The following is a 21,470-nucleotide window of genomic DNA, read 5'->3' as shown; positions in this document are numbered from 1 at the left end:
TCCTGCAAAAAAAGGTGTTTTGCCCTGCTCGGCTGGGAAATAACTGTAGGAAGGCCAAATAGTAACAAGACAGAATATTATCTCCAAATTCAATTTGCATACATTTTTCTTCTCATTATGGACTACATTGTCACATTTCTTCATTACCAATTGCACTTTACTGTAGAATTATTTAAATCACATTATTCACTATCCCAAAGTACACTGAATTGACAGAACATTTTGTTCAGATTTGCCAGGGATATGATGAAGTGAGGAGGTCATGTGATATTTCAGTTGTGGCGGGAAGTTGTTATTTAACACAGGGAATAAGAGGAGAAAGTGGGACAGACTGGCTGAGTGGGCAAAGGCAAATGGTAGGGGGAGAAACACAGAAGCCTAAGCAATTGAGGCGTCCTTAGGAATAAAAATATTTTTTAAAAGCACAATGGACAGATTGTGGTGGAGTGGAGAAGGGAACAACCATAAGGCACGTGTGGTGGAGCACTGGAAGACATCTATTCAAACAAACATTTGCAATGCAATAGGTCCTGCATTTGCTTGAGTTAGAGCTATTAGCATTGTAAATGCATAACTGGACATTTCTTGCCACATTAATTGGTCAACGATGCCAATAATTTGGTCCTCTCTGCCGCACTACTGCAGTGGCCCTGCGGTGAGTTATGGGTAAAAAAGAATTTGTAAAAGGAATGCCCCGCAAAGCATTATGGGGTGAGTTTCTTAGTGCAGCGAATATAGTATCTTGACTGTGTTGCTCAGAACAGCCCCTACAGGATACCATAATAAAAATATCATTAGTAAGAAACATGGTCATGTTATCATATAGTCAACACCTAGAGGGCATAATGACATGAAAACTGAATGATAGAAAGTAATGCTGTGTAAACATAAATGTAGCCCCTAGAGGGCGTAGTGCCTTACACATTTTCAGGCCTAGCAGGCCTACTGAAATACTATTACAAACAAGGCCCTTAAAACACAAACTACTCCCAGCTTTAAAACAAAAAAACCAGTCATGAGAGACTTAAAAAGAAATTGAATGGTGGGAGAGTTTACTATTTTGGGTCCCGCCCCCCCCCCCCCAACCTAGTGTGGGGACCCAGAGATGTCCTAGACAGGATGGGCAGACAGGAGAAAGATTGCATCCTGCTAAATGGTTTTGTGGTGGTCCCATTGTTGTAGGACCACCACATGCCGAGTTAAGGGCCAAAATGTTCTAAAAACGAAATGCCGCACAAAGCATTATGGGGCAAGTTTCCAGAGTGTAGTGACAAGTCAAACTTTATTGTTTAGTTAATTAAAACCATAACATTGAAAACCATAACATTGTAAAAATTGTCTAAAATAAAGTTATTGGTAAGAACCTATACTTTGAAAGACAAATGTGAATTTCCACGTTATTAAAGAGAATATAAAGTACGTCATTAAAAAAACTAAAAAAAAAAAAAAAAAACTACCCAACTACAACCTTTTGAAGCAAGGGCCTAAGGTGCTTGTGCAAAACACATACTTAGTTAATTGAAACCTTTACACAGGCCATATTATTCATTATTTACAGTACAATTTCATTTTCAAACCTTACCCAATAACATTATTATTTTTTTTAAATACAAAATCTTATCATTTATACAATTTTCAAGACCCTAAATAAAATTCCATTACATTTTTATTAATACAGATAAAAAAAAAATAGTCAAACGTTATTCTCCTTAAAACAGTCCACTGTTAATTTGATTAATACTATATAAGTCCTACAATACCAATATCTCATTGGCTAAGACCTTATTGACTAGCAATCTCTGTATGCCGGCTGGCATCTTGTCAGTTAAAAATCTAATGACCATAACTCAAACTCGTTCCACACCCACTACTGATTTTAGAATACTCAGCTTCCAGTTTTTGAGGCCTGACTTAGAAACTTTACTAACTTAATATTCAATGAAGAATCTGAGGAATTAAAACTAGCGAGCACAGCCTACCTACAAGTACGTATGAGTCTCTTACTGACCAAGACCTTGAGGTACCTTCTTCGTTCTTGCCCTAAGTTTTGGCATATGCAAATCAGGTGTAACAGACCCCCTACTCCACTCCCAAACAGAGAGCAAGATTATGTTAATCCTGAGTTGTCCCTTTGTGCAAAATATTGACCTCTTGGAAGTTGACCAAATCTATATTTAATAGATAGATATTTCTTTTTTTGACCAACCCCGGTCCAGATACAACTGTCATTTTAGCATTTTATATTCCTTGATTATAAACCACAAATGAGATCTACCAGCAAGGAGACTCTTATCCACAACCAGGGACTTTCTTTACCATACGATTTATAATTATTATTATTTTGTTTTTAAGGTCCACTGGCAAACTCTGATCCCATAACGAACGGGCACCCAGATCATCCAAAGACTGGTCAAAATATAATCGTGAGGAGAGCTTGAAGAGAGGCAAAAATCAACCTGGGCATTTGTTGAAACCATTTGACCAGCATGTAGCCCCCCATTATCCCCTTTTCCAATTCCGATGCTGCTTTCGCTTTTTGTTGGAGAAATGGGTGACGCTTCCAAGGGGTCACCCAAAAGGTCAAAATGTAGGCAGCGGTTTTGCTCCCTACTGAAACATACGCGCAATGGGGGAAATCAGGGTCAAACTCTTCCTCTGAGAGTTTTTTTTTTTTTTGTCGCTTTGACTTCACAGATTGCACGGTAGGCAAATTTTTGTTTCCTCTTGTTTCTTTTTGCTTGAGCAAGAGATGCCCTCTCTTTCCCTGAAAGCCTTCTCCCTTGCGAAGAATAAATATTACCTTTGGACTGGGATATCCACTTGTGTTGGCTTTGCTGCTTTACAGACTTGGAGGAATACTCAAATGGTGAGGAGTACTAGAATGGACTGGGACGCGTCGCCACACCTCGACAATCAAGGGAAACGAGCATGCAGGAAACCATTAATTGCGGGGGACAGAGGGATGAGAGGAAAGGATTACAGTATATCGTAGTTTGTTGTGGCTTATTACCACTTCCTGGTTGCAAGCTTCACCCTTAAGCTGAGGCAGTTCCTGCAAACCACTGCTTCCAAAATTCCCCCAATTTCCATCTGCAATTTTTTCAAGGAACTCCCACCACTTCCAAGCTAAATACACAGGGACAAGTGTTGCCTCTTGTGGGCTTCTGATAGCCCTCAGCTACTGTCGCAAGTGGGGCTCACAGGCCTCACAGCAAGTTGTACCCAAACCTGGTTGGGCCGCTTCTGCAGTGAGCCTGGGCTCACTCTCAGCAGTGGGCCACTATGTCCACTACACTTGCTGTAGATTGGACTCCTTCCAGGTGCTACCCTAGCGCCCTTTTGGCCATATTGCCTTTAAATTCTCGTGGCCCTGTATTTCCTGGAAATGGCTGGTTCTTAATGAGGCTGGATCTTGAAACGGCAGCCAGGCCAATGTTGATGTATTTGATGTGGTTTGTGCTGATTATGCAGCTGACCACGTAGTTGAAATAACCGCTAGCCACCAACCGCCGGAACAGGTACAAGGGCGGAAAATGGCTGTAGCGGCAAAGTCTGTATGGCGGGTAGGTAGGTGGTGAGGCGAAGGCAGCAGATGGGGAAGTGAGGACAGCAAGACAATTGATACTGAATGGCAAGGAGCTGTACTATAAGGAGGGCAGCAGGGCAAATACAGGGCAACGCTGCTGAGCGGGAGAAGCGGAGGTCGGAAACTGCTATTGCAGCATCAACTCACCACTCGCTGCCTGCAGCCCTCAAATGCCCTGTATGCAGCTTAGTCCAGCTGAGTTTCAGTGCGACTTCTGAACTCCGGAGTGTCCAGGATATTTGCCGCCCTCTCTCCTGTGCCGTGCACCGCTGCTCTGTTGACAGAAGGTGTCTGCTCCTCACCGCAAGGTCTGCAGAGTCCGCCACCAACCCTTCCTTCCGCCGCGCTCACATTGGTCTCAGTGCAACTCCCGCTTCTGTTCCGTTAGAGTTTGCAGTGATTTTGACTGAACTCGCAGAAGCTTACGCAACAAGAGCTGATGAGACTAGATCTTGAAGTAGTTTGGAAGCTGTAATCTGCTCTGTGGCAAGCACACCCTCTCTGGACTTCCCAGGGCATCGAATATAAAGAGCCGCTTTGCCCATTTCGTTTTTTTTTTTTAATATATTTTTTATCTTTTAAATGCTCCAGGTTGTATATTTTTCAACTGCTACACGTGTACGTGATACTCGTGTAAAGCGCTCCTCCAATCAAGTGTGTGCTATGATTTTTTTTAATGAAAAAATAAATAAAAATAAATAAAATAACCCCGATCCCCCCCACCTGCAGCCTTTGTGCGCAGACACCACAAAGAAACAGCAACATGCCCAAAAGAAGGAAGATTAAGAAACAACATACAGCAATGCATTGTGAAGCAAAAGAAAAAAGTAGTGCGCCAAAGTATATGGCCGATTGTGCAATAATCCATGTGATGGGTCAGTCTACAAAGTAATAAAGCAGCCTCAAGGCAAGACAAATGTAGAGCATTTACCTACTAAATCAAGGCATGGTTAAAGCCCACAGATGTAGCTTACAACACGTCAAGAGACTGTGCTTGCGTGCTGCCTGGGCTCAACCAAAAATAAGTAAAATAAATAAAAGGATTGTGCAGAACATATGCTTCAGGAGAGGGACAAGCACTAGACGAGGAAGACGAGCAACTAACAAGAAGCAAGAAATCGGTGAGCTGTAAGTCCACTGAGAGTTAGGTGAAACCTAAAAATAAGACTAAACAACAAATTTTAGAGGAAAATACCACAAAGAATTTAGATAACAAGTCACAGGTTTTACAACCACTTTAAATAATGTAGGCATGGAAACTAACCTCTAAGCACTTAAAAATATATTGATAATTTTTTTTCACTGTTCTTGTGCACTCTTTTCAGTTTCAATCACCGATGTAGCTTATTAGTTCATATAATTTGCATAATAATCAAATAGTGACAGCTTGGTAATGTCATATATATTTATCACTGGTCACATGCCTTGAAAGACCTTGCTGCTATCAAAAAGTTAAATACACCATTTAAAAAGCAAAAAAGGTTTCCAGTTCTTCTGGTACTTTCTTCAGCTTCTCCAATCTTACCTCCCCAGACTTAGAATCTTCTGAAAGAAGTTCACTGCAACTCACATCAATTGGTGCAGGCAGGAACTCTCAGAATGATGGTATGGAAGATTACAGGAGATGCTGCGATGGCCCAGGGCTACCGGAACCTCGCCAGGAAGACATGGGCAGACTACTGCCAAATGCTATAGCTCATCTTGGCATAGATGGTCTCCCTGGTGCCTGGGACGCAAGTTGGATCCTGTGGGTGCAGTTGTTTCATATATACACTGAATTTTTCATCAGATTAGTGTGCACCGGATTAGCATATTGCACAGTTAATGCGTTCAGGTCAGCCACTTTCCCCTTAAATGTGTGATAAAGGGAGATTGTCCACTGGTGTTTAGAGTCCTGAGTTACTGTTTCCAGAACTCAAATATTCATGCCTGTGGGACACGAGTCTAGTCTCAACTTCAGGAATCAGGAAAGGAGAACCAGTTTCCGTCAAAGAAGGATTTATCAAGCAAGATTGAAAATGTAATATATGTCTCACTTCTTGTCAACAAGTGTAGGAGGTGAGACCATTAGATGGGTCTTCTAGGATGTTCACTCCGAGAGAAATGCATTTTACAGTTCTGGAAACATCAATTCTCAATGCAGAATGTTCAACATCCAGCTTTACCCAAGAACCCTGAATGGTGTGTGGGAAGGTAAGTTAGAACTTATGAAGCCATGACGGAGTAGAAGAGACATCCAGGTAGAAGACAACTCTTGCCTGATCAAGAGACACCTTACAAACCAGTCTTGTCTTTACCACTGTGAGATGGGTTGGTTGGATAATGGAAGATGCTAGGATAGACACTTCCATTTTTCAGCTCGTTTTGTCAGAAGGACCATGATCTTTTTTTAAAAAAAATATTTTTTTATTAACATTTTATCATTCAATAAACAGTATTATGTTTACAGCACCATCTTGTTTGCTTCGTGTTAGTGCATAACAGTGTTAATATCACTACTGTCTACATTGTTTGAATGTTCTACTTCATTAATTATTCGATAACCTTTATACTTTAAACGTATGCAAGAATGGAACAACAGTGGCGCTTCTTCTCGTATGGGTTGCCCAGTTGGCCTAGTGTAGCAGAGTCATGTTTTGCTAGCTATTATACAACACCTATAACTCGTTTCAAACATTAATTAACTTAAACTTAAACACGATGGCAAAGTAGGGGGTGGAGGCTGCTAATGCAGGGGGATGCCATTTCTTGGCTTTTCCAGTATGTATGGTGTCATTACTCATAGACTTGTTTGGTTTCAGGTGGGTGGGGCGTCTACCGGGTTCAGTCTGTCTGTTAACCAATGTCATGGGCTCGGTCCCCTGTTGTCCACCTTTTGTTCAATCTCGGCCTTATCGTGTCTTCCCTTATCATGTCCTAGAGGGCGAGGCAACATTTCCTCCCTTCCTATGTTTATCCAGTCTCCACTCCTGTTGGAGTGTCTGCGTCCGCTGTTCTCAATATATTGTCCCAGCTTGTCATTGCTACTTCCCATTTCTGTGCTATAGGGTGGCGACGCAGTCCCCTCCCCTCCTCGCTCTTCAGGACCTGGAGTTCGGCTCTAGCCCATGTTGTAACATCTTGTCTCCACCCAACCCGGGGGGGGCCGAAACTGTGCCTTCCAGTTCTTTGTGATCTGTCTCCTATATAATACCAGTGCCAGACTCAGAAATCGGGTCTCCACTCTTCCCCGCGGCAACCCATTCCCAAAGCCCATCAAACATCTGTCAGGGGTCGGAGTCAGGTTCATATTAAGGAGTCTCGATAGGTCGGACATCACCTCTTCCCACCCCAGTTGGATTTCTGGACAGGTCCATACCATGTGGTCAAAATTTGCGTCTACATTTTTACATCTGGGGCACACCCTAGGAACTCCCCCATAGATTACTGTTAGCCGATGTGGGGTGAGGTACGTTCTGTGGAGGTAATTATATTGTATATATCTCAGGCGCGTGCTGCGAGCTACGGTCCGGGGGTAAGCCAAAGCTCTGTTCCATTCCGCATCTGACGGTTCCCTACCGACTGTCCTCCCCCATCTCTCTCTCAGTGGCCGCAGGGAATCTAGTGCATCCTCAACTTGAACTCTGTATAATTTAGATATCAGATGGGACTCGTCTCCTGACGTCAATAGGAGATGCAGCACCCTGTGGGTAGCTGGTTCCGCATTGACCGTGATCCAGTGCGTTTTCAGCACATGTATCAGTTTATGATACATAAGGAACTGACCCGGGGAGACTCCACTGTCAACAAGATTAGTGAAAGACCTCAACACTCCCTCCTGAAACAGGTCTCCCACCGTTTCTATTCCTGCTCTTCTCCAGGTTCCGAGGCTCATGCCTCCCAGGTTCCTCTCACCAGCCTCGATCGGAAGTACCGCCAGGGGTAGGGCCGGAGAGTACGGGGGGACAGTGCCATCCCTTTTCACGCACCTCTTCCAACATGCTGACGCCACTTTTGTCATCAGGCTGTGCATGTGGGGATTAAGCTTCCTATTTGTCATTCGAGCAATGAACTGATTTATGTCCTCCACTACTTGGTCGGCGTATCTCTCCAGGTGACCCTTACCTGTGAGCCACCCGGCAACCCATTGCAGCTGGGATGCCAGGTAGTAGGCTTCAAAATCTGGTGCTCCTAGACCCCCCTTGTTAGTTGGCCTGCATAGTATCTGGAGCGAGGTGCGTCTACGGCCATCATCCCATATAAGTTCCCTGAGTAGGGTGTTTAGTTCACGAAACCACGCTGTTGGAATCAGAAGGGGCAGGTTAGCGAAGTAGTATAGAAGCCGGGGCAGCATGACCATTTTGGACAATGCTACTCTGGCCATTATCGTTAATTTCAGCGACCGCCAGAACCCCACTGAGGACCTTAGAGATCGTAGAGCTCTGCCCAGGTTACCCTCGCGCAAGTCTGCCCTGTCGTGAAACACCTGTATGCCCAAATACTTAAAGGTTCGAGGGGCCCAAATCATATCCCCAGGGCATGTCGTCGGGCGTTCGCCGCCCGGAGCCATAGGGAACACGCAAGTCTTGCTACGGTTGAGGCAAAGTCCAGATATGTTCCCATAGTTCTCCAGCACTCCCAGCGCCCATGGGAGATCCTTCTCTCCGTCCCTAAGGTAGACAAGTATATCATCAGCATATAGCGAGATGATATGTTCTTGGTGTCCCCATTCCACTCCTCTACCCACGCCCTCCCGCCGCATCTGGGACGCCAGCGGCTCGATGGCCAGGGCGAATAAAAGTGGGGACAATGGGCAACCTTGTCTGGTTCCCCTGTGAATTGGGTAAGTTCCAGATACTGTTTTACCTGTTCTCACTCTTGCCAGCGGTGACGTGTACAACAAGTCCACCCATTTGACCCAATCTTCACCCATTCCCATACGGAGCATCACTGCTCTCAAGTAGTCCCATCTGATCGAGTCAAATGCCTTCTCAAAATCCACCGCAAGCAACACCCCTGCTGCAGGTTTCATGTCGCTAGGCATATTCAGGACCGCAAAGAGACGTCTCAGGTTTAAGGAGGTGCTGCGATTCGGGACGAAACCATTCTGGTCTACATGTACCAGAGTTGGTACAAGAGGGAGTAGACGGTTGGCCAAGATCTTGCTTAGTATTTTAAAATCACTGTTTAGCATTGACAGGGGGCGGAAGTCAGTCACCGAAGGTTGCCTAGATTTTGTCTTAGGGAGTGGGACTACCATTGCCTCTCTCATGGTGCACGGCATTATCCCATTCTGTAGCGATTCTGTATACATCTCTACCAACTGGGGGGTCAGTTGCTTCTCGAATTTTTTATAAAAAAGTCCATGGGGAGGCCGTCTGTTCCCGGGGTCTTCCCTGAGGCTAATTGAGCTATAGCTTCACCGACCTCCGCCACCGTCACTGGGCCCCCCAGCCTATCCCTGTCTCCGGCCATCAGGCTCGTTATAGGTATATGTTGTAGGTAATTATCAAACACATCCGTACTGATTTCAGCCGGTTTTCCATATAAAAAGGTGTAATATTCCTTGAATGCATCATTTACAGGGCCTGGTCTACTTCTGCATGACCCTTCCTTATCCAGCACATTCGTGATGGGCTCAGCCTCTCCACCCGGCCTCACCAACCAGGCTAACATTTTCCCAGACCTACCCTCTTCAGATTGTAGGGAGGCAAAGTATTTTTGTGTGTTGTGACATCTAAGTTGTTCTTCAATCTGGGAATGGTCCCTCTTTGCCTGAGTATATTTCTCATTTACTAGTGTGCCAGTCCCCTGAGTAAGTTCTCCCTCATGTATTATCTTCTCTAGAGTAGTCAGCTCCCTTTCAAGTGTGCGTCTCACTCCGGCCGATTGTCCAAGACAAAAACCCCTTGTCACCACCTTGAGGGCCTCCCATTCCGTAGATCTAGAGGTGGTGGATCCACTGTTAAATTGAATATGGTCAGTCAGGTGCTGTCTCAGGGCGTCTCTATATGCTGGGTCCTCAAGTGCTGTAGGGGATAATCTCCAGGCCGGAATGGGGGGCCTAATCTCTGCTGCCCTCCATGTTACCAATAGGGGGCTGTGGTCGGACAGTGTACGGCCCAGATATTCTGAGTGAACCATCCCACGTGCAAGGTCAGCCGTACACCCCACCCTGTCGATTCTGGTGTGGAGTCGATGAAGGCCCGAATAATATGAGTAATCCCTGTCGTGTAAGTGTTGTTCCCGCCATATATCCACTAGCCCCCAGTAGCTCATCCATTCACTAAGTTTCCCAGCTATCTTACTTGATATTGCACCCTGTAGTGGGGGGGAGGATCTATCCAAGTCTACATCTAATATACTATTGAAGTCCCCTCCAACCAAAAGCTCTCCTCTCCTCTGGCGGGTGAGGTGGCTCGATAATTTCGTCAAAAAGGGGATCTGGTCTTGATTTGGGGCATACATGCAGCACAGGACAATCGGTGTGCCGGATAGCCGCCCCTCCAGAATCCCGAACCTCCCCTAACGATCTATGTTGGAAGCTTCTATCTCTAGGGGAACCCCTGCACGGATCCAGATCATTACTCCCCTTGCGTACGCTGAGTACTCTGTTGCGAACACCCGCCCCCTCCACCTACGTCTCAATCTCTCAGGTTCACCAGCCGCCAGGTGGGTCTCCTGTAGCATTGCTACCTGTATATTCCTCCTTTTTAAATAAGCCAGTATTTTGTGTCGCTTGGCCGGTGACCCCATCCCTCTAACGTTCCACGTTAAGAAATTGTATTCTGCCATGTTGGTGATTTTTAAATTTACATTGGCTACTCTTTGCTACTTTTACCGTCTGCTGTCCCCTGATCCTTAGTGAAGCACTGTTGTTACGCAACCATTCACCACCCCTTGCCATCCTAACTTGTAACTGCTTATCCCAACTCCCCCTCCCCAGGGCACCTCTCAAACAGTAGGCTGCCCAAAAACAGAAAAAACACCCGTGCAACAGTGCAGCATGTTTCATCTTTTAGTTGCAGTTCTCGCCAGTCCACCTGTACAGGCGAGATTCCAGTAGGGGGGTGGCCCTGCACGGAGGGGCCATTAGAGCACCATTTGCGCCCGCCCCGGGGTATCCGGTAAGCCTCTGGGCCTCAGAGGTCATCCGCAGTCTGTGGGGTCACTACCGGGGCCTGCACCGAGCTGCTCGAGCCCCCCGCCGATGACATCACAGTCTCGTCAGATTCACCGCCTGAGTCCTCCCGGGGGGTTCCCTCTCCGTTCACACGGGCCGCTGCCTCCAGAGCTGCTCTTCTGCCACTTTCTTTTTGGTTCCGGGATGGCGCCAAGCGTGGGAGACTTCGGGTCCGTCTTCCCCTGGGGGGCCGGCGCGGTCCACCCCCGGTCGGGCCCCCCCTCCTGAGCCGCTCTGTCTGGGTCCCATGAGTTTCCAGCCATTCCCATGCCTCCTCCGGGGATTGAAGAAATGTTGTTTTACTGTCAAGCATTACTTTCAGCTTAGCCGGGTACAGCAACGAATATTGTATACCTTCGTCCCTTAGGGCCCTTTTGACTGCCATGTATGAGGCACGCTTACTCTGTACCTCTACTGTAAAGTCCGGGAACAGCGTGACTTCGCCATTTGCTACCTTAAATGGGCCCTCTTCACGCGCCCTTTGTAGCAAGATGTCCCTGTCTCTATAGTGCAGTAATCTTGCGATCACCACTCGGGGGCCTGCCCGGCGCCAGGGGCCTCGCAGGCATGCGGTGCGCTCTCTCCAGAGTGTAGAATGAAGTCAGCCGGCCCGGTGCCACTACTGTGCTCAACCATTTTTCCAGGAATTCTACCATATTTGATCCTTCTGCCCCCTCCGGGAGGCCCACCACTCGCACGTTATTCCGCCAGATTCTCCCCTCTGCGTCCTCAGCTCTTCGTTCTAGTCGCATCACTCTCTCTCTGAGATGCGACATTTCGGCCTGCAGGTCTTTTTGTTTTGGTGCGATGTCGGCCAGTGTGGTTGCTGTCTCTTTGACTCTGTCCGATAATTTGTGATGGTCACCCCTCAAGAGGCCCAGTTCAACCGCGACCTGATTGATGTCGTGTTGCAGTGTTAACTTAGTGTCTTCTATCGCACCCAATATTTTGTCCAGGGTGTCCTGTACATCGACCTGCGATGGACCCCGCACGTCCCCGCGCCCGGGGGCCGCTGTGCCGTCCATGACTTTAGCCCTGTGGCGGTTCTTAGGGGACATCGATTACGTAGGAGATCGTCCCCCCCCCTGTGGCGAATCCGACCACAGTGCGTTAGCTCAGGGGATCCCCCATCTAGGACTTCCGTCTCAAGCGCAGTTCAAGGCCTGCAGGGGCCGCCAGGTAGAATCTCATCAGCACCAGAGACCCGAACTTTCTCGCTCTGGATCCCCGTGGACTTGGGGCGCGTTGCGCCAGGACACGAGGCGCCACACCAGTTCGATCACAGTAGTCGCCACTTCAGGGGCCGGGCCGGTCCGGTCAGGCAGGACGCCCACTATCGACCATCCCCCGCGGTGGGCCACCGCGCGGAGTACCGCGGACCGCTCCCAACCCGTTTCGGCAGGCGAGCCCTGCCAGGCAGTTCATCCACTCTTAAGGAGGTGCTGAAAAGCGCAGCTTCGCTGTGCCTTACCCCCGGGCCATCGGCCGTCCGCCGTTACTCAGTTCCTCGATTGGCATGCTCCAGTCGGGGTCACCCCGGGATTCTCATCTCCCCAGATGCAGCTGGGCGATCCTTCATGCTCTGTGGCCCGGGGCCCTCCATGCTAGTTCTAAGTTCAGGGGCCAGCGCCCCATACGCGCAGTAGGCCACCACGGGCACGACCATCCAACAGGGGGTCCCCCTATCCGCCGATTGTCTCGCTCGGCCGAGGGTCCGGTATTTTCCTCAAGGGCGCCCTCCCGGGGCCCGGCACGTTCCGCAGGAGTGTGCCGGTGCTCAAAGTGGGTGTCCGCTACACCAGAGGCCCCTTCCGCCAGACACAGCGTGCCGCATGCAGGGGCGGCGCCACAGCAAGGCTCCCGGCAGCCGGGCCCCCCCGTCAGGCCCAGGGGCTCCGGTCGTTTCTCCTTACTTGCAAGGGTGGGGCCGGAGGGCCCGCACGCACCTCCGGTCGCCGTCACACCGTCCTCCGCGGTCTCGGGAGCACAAGGCTTTCCACGAACAGCCCTGCAGCAACCCCCAGGCAGGAGGGGGGCCGCCCCGTCTCCCCAGCCGCGGTCGGCTGGCTCCCCCTCAAATGGCACGCGGTCCCACGCCCAGCCGCGTGTCCGCTCACTCGCTCAGTCCGGCTTCCGACATTAACGCGGCGACAGACCCAAGGCCGAGGGGCCCGCCGGCCGCCTCCGACGGGCTCGTTCTGGGCTCCACCGGTGCTCGGGTCGCCCACACGGGTCCCCGCACTCGCTCCCCGTCAATTTGCCCCGGGGGGAGGCCCAGGATAACAGGAGAAGTTTACGCCCCTCCGGAGCAGACGGATCAAGCGTGCGCCATCTTTGGCTTCGTGACCACGCCCCCCAAGGACCATGATCTCTAATGCCTTTTTAGGCTCATTTGGTCAGAGGGATCTCTAAAGCCCTTTTCTTAGAGGGCCATCTGGAGGACATCCTAAACGTGGCTGATTTCAGATTCAACATTTGAAAAGTTTTACTTTATACCAGTGATAGGGGGGAAACATCAATTGTATTCAATAACTTTAAACCAGCATAATCTGAGCCTTCAGTCCTTAGATAGAAAATAAAATGTTCTAGCTCCCATAAATGAATGTTTCAGTTCTATTTATGATATGGAGGCGTGACTTATTCCACCCTGGGAGGGGCAGAACCTTTGTTCACTCAGCCGGTTATTTGGACTTGATGACCGTGTATTTTTCTAATGTATATATATATTTATGAAGCAATTGCTGGTGATTGGATTATACTGTTCACAGTACTGTACAATAACATAACATACATAAACACTTAAATTATTGTTCTCTCCAACAGGGGCAGAGCAAAAACAGGAATACTAATGGCAAGAAATTCAGAGCTTACTATGTACGCAAGAAGAACAAGCATTTCTTGCCACATAAATTGGTCAACCCTTGCTCATAATTTTGTCTTTTCCTGCCATATAATTCCAGTAGCCCTACATATAACTAAAGCACCTCAGTTTACCTTCTTCCTCTATCCCCAGCAACAAACGAAATTGTTGCCATTTAGCATCCCACTTTAAATCTGCCATGCTAATTCCAATAGAATACCACTTTCCGCACCTCACCATATCTGAGCTGCTGATTGGCTAACACAATTTCCCCCCCAAAAAAGACAAGACAGCCACAGAGGAGAAATAAAGTAGAAGGGTCACCCAAACATATCAAGAGTGTCCAGTCATAGTCTAATAAGGATGTTAAGTTAGCATGACTCATGGTCATAATTGTAAGAAGGAAAGATTATTAAAAACACATACAATTATCATATAAACCTTTAAAAGACAAAATGTTGGCATTAGACTGTAATGCTCAAAGCAGACCCTAGAGGGCACCATAACAAAAAAATCTCTCTAAGAAACATGGTCATGTAACCATATTGTTAGCCCCAAAATGGCATAACCCCTTGGAAAAAAAAAACAGGAGAAAGTAATGCAGTTTAACCATATTCTAACACAGAGACCATTTTTTGTGATACCAGGAATACAGCAATGATATTACAAACAAGGCCTTTAAAACAATATTTCTCCAAGCTGCAAAACAAAAGTTATAGCCAAGAGAAAGCTTAAGACACTGAATGGTGGGAGGGGTTATTATTTTGGGGTCCCCACTCACCTAGTGTGGTGAATCAGAGATGATATAGACAGAAAGAGCGTTTTGAAGGTGGACCCATTGCCCTAGGACCAACACAACCAAAGTTATGAGCTGAAATGTTTTGTACAAGTAATGCGCTGCAAAGAATTATTGAGCTAGTTTTTGTCTCTGGAATATTATGGTATGTTGACTGTAATAATCCGAACAGCCCCTAGAGGGCACCACAATAAAAAATAGCATTTGGAAGAAACATGGTCATGTACTCATGAAGTAAACCCTTGGAGAACATAACCACATGAAAAAATATTGGGAGAAAGTAATGCAGTGTAACCATATATGTAGACCCTAGAAAGCATAGTGCTTTACACATTTTAAAACCTAGTAGGCCTATTTCAATGATATTACAAACAAGGCCCATAAAAAACATACCCTCTCCCAGCTGTAAAACAAAAGTTCCAGCCACGAGAGAACTTTAAAAGAGATAATGAATCGCAGTGGAGGTTATTATTATTTTGCAGTCCTCACTAACATACTGTGTGGACCCTGAGATGATTTAGACCGAAAGAGCACATTGTGGTCAATTTTTATTTTTTATTTTTTTTAAAAGGAGACCCCATTCTCCTAGGACCACCACATGCTGAGTTATGAGCAAAAAATGTTGTGCAAGTAATACCCTGCAAAGTATTAAGGGGCAAGAATATTTTAGTGTGTTGATTTGACTGCAATGCTTACAACAGTCCCTACGGGACGCCAAAATGCGAATAGCATTTGTTAAAAACATGATCATGTAACTGTGTAGTTAGCCCCTAGAGGTCTTAACCACACCAAAAGAAAACAGCAGAAAGTAATACCCTATAACCATATATTTTACATAAAGCATTTACAAATGTTTTAAGGGGAAGAGCCACAAGAAATTATTCTGAGTAGTTAACTATGAACAAGGTGACCAGTGCTCCAATACCGCCGATCAAGTTCACGCTGTTGTGCCTGTTCGCACTGTGAACGCCATGGCTGTCATGCAGCATGAAGAGGAGACACAAAAGAAAACAAACATTTGCAATGCAACGGGTCTCGTATTATGTTGCGTTACAGCCATTAGCGTTGTAAACTCCTAAACTGACTTTTCTTGTCACATTAAATGAAAAAAAAAACTAGAGCGATCGCACTACGTAAAACACAGCGCCATCGGGCTGCGAAATAAAGAGGAAAAGTAGTCCAAAAACCATACGGAAAACATGGAACCTCGTAGGCTTCCAATAGTTTACCAGTGCTCTTGAGGAGCTAAACACTGGGAAAGGCATGACATATGCATGCCTTTCATGAACGAAAACAAGCAGATTTTAAAAGGCAAGCCCATGAGCCAATGAAAATGACTGACGTAACATGGGCATGGTTAAAATCCCCCTAAAGAGAGATTAGAAGAGGGACTGAGCACTTTGCGCTCGCCCCTAAAAATTGTTCACCCACAATGAAGTATATCGGCAATCATGCAATAATCCATGTAACAGGAGCAGTCTGCGAGGTGGACAAAAACCCAGTCTTAAGGTGGGACAAACGTAAAGCATTTACCAATAACATAAAGTAATTTTTGATAGCCAAGCCCAGGAATTAATGAAAGTGATGGGCATGAGAAGAGCATTGTTAAAAGCCAACAATACTTAACAGGTCCAAACGCTTGCGCACTTGACCTAAAAAGGAAGTGCTTTTCCTTGTCAACTGTTTTACAGGAAGATTAATTAGAGGATCATTGTTCTTATTTATAAGTCTCAAGGAATATGTAGTGATAATGTTATAAATATTGGTCTTTTTGGTGCTGATGAGCAATAAAAATGGAAATAGTTATGCATAATCGGAGTCCCTGTGCCCTTAATAGAATTGAAACTTTCCTTCATAATGACTGGGAAAGTGTACAATCTCTCGACAGGTTGCAAATGGCACCTTGGTTTCCCAAAAAGGTTCAAGCTTTAAAAGTCAAATTTGGCATTTAAATTAATCAGCCACCATCACCATCTAAGCAACTGAAGAACTCTGAAGAATTCAATATTGCTTTCAATGTGAACAATTGTTTTGTTCAAGGCATCTCAGTGGACAAAACTAGCCTAATAATATTTCCTTCGAAAAAACGACAGAGCCACAGGTCCACCTAGTATTCTGGGTGTTATATTGACAAGCACTGGCAAAGCCAATACGTCTTGCCTGTGCAAGAACTAATGGCTTTGGAAGTGTGTTTTAGCCATGTTGCACACCAGTGTGGCTGTTGCTTAGAGTGCAGTTATTAAGAGTAGAGTGGGAGTGGCGCAAAGGGCAGTGGCATAGAGTGAAGTAGTGCCGAGTGAATTACCATGGTGTAGGGTAGGTTGTTTCAGTGTAGAGTGAAATGACGTAGAGTGGAGCTGGGTAGAGTATAGTTGCATAGAGTGGAAAAGGAGTGTAATGGCGTAGAGCAGTGGTTCCCAACCTTTTGACTTCCGTGGACCCCCACTTTATCAATACTGGAACCCGAGGACCCCCCACTGAATCATTATTGGAATGCGGAGACCCCCCACTAAGTCATTATGCAAAGCAGGGGACCTAATCTGTTGAAATAATAAAATTTTGTAAGTAGTCGCGGACCCCCTGAGGAGGCTTCCCCCAGGGGTCCCCGGACCACAGGTTGGGAACCACTGGCGTAGAGCACAGTGGCCCAGAGTAGATTAGAGTAGCATACAGTGGATTGGTGATAAGTGCTAGGGGCATAGAGTTGAATGTTACAGAGTAAAGTGCATTGGCGTAAAGTGAACTGGCACAGAGTGGAAATGTGCTGAGCAGATTAGTGTGACCTAGAATGGAGTGGTTTGGAGTGCAGTGAAGAAGAATGCAGTGGTATAGAGAGGCAAAGAGTGCATTGGCATGGAGCAGAGCGGCAATAGGTAAAGTAAAAAGGCGTAGCGTGAAGCAGCATAGAGTGGAGTGGTGCTGAATGCATTGGCATGGAGTGGCGCGGAGTAGAGTGGCGCGGAGTAGAGTGGCGCGGAGTAGAGTGGCGCGGAGTAGAGTGGCGCGGAGTAGAGTATTCATGATGTGGTAGCACACTCATTACAGACAACACATTTTCAATAGAAATACCCATTACATTTGCACAGACATACAGTTTTACTAACGTAACTTTACAGTTCATTCACGGAAATGCGTGCAAATTGCATCAACTTGTGTAATAATTTGTTTGATCATAATAATTTATTTGTTTCTAACACACTTCAGAAATACCAAAAACAATGCTTCATGTGTGCTCCTAATTCGGATATATTCTAAAATACTTAGTTAATTTAAACGTTAGTGTATGCTACGAAAACAAAAACAGATTTCCCACACCTAGTATAAAGTAAACGATGTGTCACCAAAAAATACAGATTGGGCGGACTGCTACGATTAGTGCCGCACAGCTACGGTGTTTATGAAAGCCATGAAAGTAGGGACATGGCCTAAAACGAACTGAGGCGCGATGTATAACAACTAGGTGAAACAAAAGCTCTAACTACAAAATAGCCGCTTCTACGATGGCCCCGCCAAGTTACTGAGGGAGCCGTAGCTCCTCCGAAATCAATGCAAAGCCTGAGCTACTTCTGCACAAAAATACACCGTGCCGTCTAAGAACTGTGCAAGCCCATTTTCGGTTTGAAAATTGGTTATTTTTATTCTCCTGTTTCCTCCTAGGAGAATTATTTTTGAGGCAATTAAAACAATGTTTCCGTATTAAAAAGTGTGCCCACTGTCCCAGTGCTCAGAATTTAACAGGTGTGATAAGTAGCACCCATTATGAGTTTATACCTAAAATGTGCCATAATCTGAGGATGTTGGTGCTTTCCACACCAAAAACCCGCGTCTCTCTTTACCAGGCCTTTTCCACCACCAGTAAATTGCAGCATGTTTTCACAGGGATGTGGTTAATAACTGCACCCAAAAACTTCTGGATCTTTAAAACTCAGATAAACTTGACATTTTAAGCCATGTGAACAGGTTTTAAAGATCCAGAAGTTTTTGGGTGCAGTTATTGCCCACATACCTGTGAAAACATGCTGCAATTTACTGGTGGTGGAAAAGGCCTAATAATGGGGACTAATAATTACCAATGTTATCGTAATACAGCCTAATTTACATGAATGATACATTGCATGCTATCAACATACTACAGATAAAGCAGGGGCAACAGTAGACCTACTTGTAGAAAGAACTACTGAAGACACCAGTAGGAGTATACCGGCAAAGCAAATACTAATTAGTACATAACCCGCGGTTTGGGAGTTTTTTGTTGGGGGGGGTGGGGGGGGGACCACGATTTTAAAACTCTAATAGGCAGGCGAGTTATCACCTCCAAAGCACAATGGGCTCGTAATTTGTTTAGCACCTGTACGCCTCTAGCCCTCTCATTCACACATATGACAGACTTTCACCTACATGGACATCTGGCCGCATTAATCGGCCACACAATTCAGCCCCTAACGACAGAATTTTCCGTAGGTGTCCCGGCATACAGTTATTCATGAGGCTTGCAGTTTCGCTAGTATCATTCTAGGTATTGTAGGCTAAAAAGCAAGAACTAAAAGGCGTGGTTACATGTGATACGAGCTTACATGGCAACAGCCTTGAATAGTATTCTCACAATATTCATTCCACTACAAAAAGTACAACTTCCTGACACCGCACTGCTCCTTCTCATATGAACAGTTAACATGTTAAATGATCCCTTCAAAAACATGTTCTTACCCAGTGCCAACCAAATCCTCCTTTCCCCTACAGTCACATTTCTCAAAACACACACACACTTGGTTTTATTACTACCTCCTGGGCCGGTCACCCGCCTCATACCACTTTTTCGCGTTTTAAGGACACTCTCGTTTAAAAAAAATAGAAACCGTCCTCACACAGTGTCCCCTTTTCAAGGGTGTGCATCCGACTACAGAACCCACTCATCCCCTGCAACGAACTTTCATGCATTGCATGCACCCACTGCCAGGGTCTGTTGTCTCCTCACCAAACTGCCATACGCCATGATCAGCACCACGTTCACACCCGACAGCCAGTTGCTGCTGCCCGCCGCCATGACTCTGTGTTGGGACCCCAAACCTTTCACAACCCCAGCACTTCCTGGCTCCCCAACTCACACTACCGCCCGGAAGAAGCCCTCGTGACCCCCATCACGTGACTAAAAAGCCTGTGTCGGTGTGTGGGCGTGAGAGAGAGAAGGAAGCGCGGCAGCCCACATGTCAAATTACGGAACCACAAGCTGAATGACGCTGAAAGGGTACTCAGGGAAACGACGGTCTACACGTCTGAAAACGAAAAAACATCAACCGCCATAGAACACACATTTTGTAAGTCAATAACCAAAACGTAAAAGTGCTTGATAAACATATTCTAGATCACACATTGATTTGCTTGGGAGTTTAACACTTTCAGGATAAATAGAAATTGTATGGGCAGCAATAGTGACTAACCCGATAGACGATATTTCTTACTTTTGTGCTTTACCATTGCAGAATGGTTCTTCAATTCCTTGTGTTGATGCTCTCATTGCTCCAAAGTTTAATAATAATAATCACTTGCAAAATGGCCGTAATATTACTTAGAGGCGACATAGAAAACAGACTAAAATGGCGCCACCTATGTTGAACGCGGCAAGCTTGGCGGCCATCTTGTCTGGTCACGTGGTGCGAGCCTCTCTGTCTTGCCCCCTCCTGTATCACGTGCCGGGGGTGGCGGGTGTCAGTGTGGAAGAGGCTCAGGTAACGTCGGGAGCGCCGGCGGTTTCTATTGTTCGCGGGGGTGCGAGCGCGTGGACAGGGGGGCCTCGAATGGCTCGGCTGCGCCACTGTATGGTTCGAGGACATTTCCAGCGGGCTCCTGTGACAATCTGCGGCTTTTATCTGCCACTCCTGAGGAGCCTCTGGCTTTGGGCCTAGCGGGCCTCGTCGAAGCCACGGTCTCGATTGGCGCACAGGCCGGGTGCATACTCGCTGATCCCTCAAGTTGGTCGAATTGTGTTATGGGTTTATATGGGAGTAGGTTGTACGCAACGGGGGGAGGTGACTGAAAGCTCAGGAGCGGGGAAGTGCGCAGCGGATGAAGAGGCAAGGTCTGATCTGAGCTGTAACTGTTCGCTGAGTGGAAACTTGAGATCCCTTAGCGACTGAATCTGTCCTTTAGAACAACTGGATGGGTGGAAGCATGGCATGCCGTTTAGGAAAAACAAAACCACGGTTCCCTAAATGGCTTTGTTAATTTTTGTGGAAAGTCTGTTGGCCTTTCAGGACAGGTGTGTTGTGAAAATTAGGGGACCAGCGTGGCCTTTTGGAGGGGCAGCAGAAGAGCTTGGGGTTGGCGGGATGCTGTTAGGATATTAATAACTCATACTCGCCATTTGAAACGGAAACTCCAACGTGTCCTGTACTCTTTGAGTGGCTAATGCTATTAGACCGGAAGGAAGTCGTGGGGTTTTATTGAATTACTGGTATGATGGAAAACGTTTTGTACCTAAGACTAAAGCCTTTTGGGGGCGTAGTAGAGCATTGAATGGATTGTACTCAATTCTCAGGTAGAGAATGTCCCCATTAGATGCTGAATGTTTCGACTTAAAGTGGTAATTTTTGCGTTTATGGCTAGCTAAGGACTGCTTCTGCTACCTTGACCTTTGTAGAAAGGCTTTGTTTATAGGATTATATTCTGTTGTAGTTGGTTGCAAATTGCATAGATGTAGTTTTTATTTTGAGAGCAGCAACTGAAGTCAATTTAATAGCATTCAGAGGGTCCAGCCATCGAGCCGGCTTAGCTGCTGTGATTGGTAGATGTGACTCGTCTCTTCCTTGAATGTAAATATGTTTGGTAAACGGGGCCAGTTTTTTTTTTTTTTGGGGTTTGGGAAGTGATCTAAAAAAAAAAATGGGACTTGGTTGGTTGAAGGCAGTGACACTTTGTGACGGTCTGATCTTCTGACCTTGATTTGATGGCTGGCTTTCGGGCGGATGGTTTCATTAGTAATGTCTGAGAAACTGTTATTGTTCAGGATTTTAAGATCGAAAGTTTTAATTAACTTGAGTTTTCGTAATAAAAAGTGCTGTCGCCTCAG

The 21,470-nt window shown here is 46.3% G+C and overlaps 2 protein-coding genes across 28 annotated transcripts in view; one reads left to right on the top strand and one right to left on the bottom strand.

Annotated features, from left to right (window-relative positions):
- Positions 1–19,535, bottom strand: part of C12H1orf43 (chromosome 12 C1orf43 homolog) — a 37,263-nt gene extending 17,728 nt beyond the window's left edge. Inside the window, exon 1 of the mRNA XM_069218140.1 lies at positions 19,380–19,535. Coding sequence (XP_069074241.1) covers positions 19,380–19,448 — 69 coding nt within the window. The 5' untranslated portion in view covers positions 19,449–19,535. The remainder of the gene's footprint in view (positions 1–19,379) is intronic.
- A 62-nt stretch (positions 19,536–19,597) lies between these two features.
- The window catches only part of UBAP2L (ubiquitin associated protein 2 like), a 756,258-nt gene continuing 754,385 nt past the window's right edge, over positions 19,598–21,470 (top strand). For 16 of the 27 annotated variants that reach the window (XR_011200006.1, XR_011200008.1, XR_011200007.1 and 13 more), the window contains exon 1: positions 20,042–20,130. The gene's annotated coding sequence lies outside the window, so the exon portion shown is untranslated. Of the gene's footprint in view, positions 19,720–20,041; positions 20,374–21,470 lie in introns of those variants that run through there. The other 11 variants (XR_011200009.1, XM_069218138.1, XM_069218128.1 and 8 more) reach the window with 9 other exon arrangements.

Source organism: Pleurodeles waltl, chromosome 12 (assembly GCF_031143425.1).
Source record: "Pleurodeles waltl isolate 20211129_DDA chromosome 12, aPleWal1.hap1.20221129, whole genome shotgun sequence".
Taxonomy (NCBI): domain Eukaryota; kingdom Metazoa; phylum Chordata; class Amphibia; order Caudata; family Salamandridae; genus Pleurodeles; species Pleurodeles waltl.
Note: the sequence above shows the minus strand (reverse complement) of the source record. Positions and strands in the feature narration are given on the sequence as shown.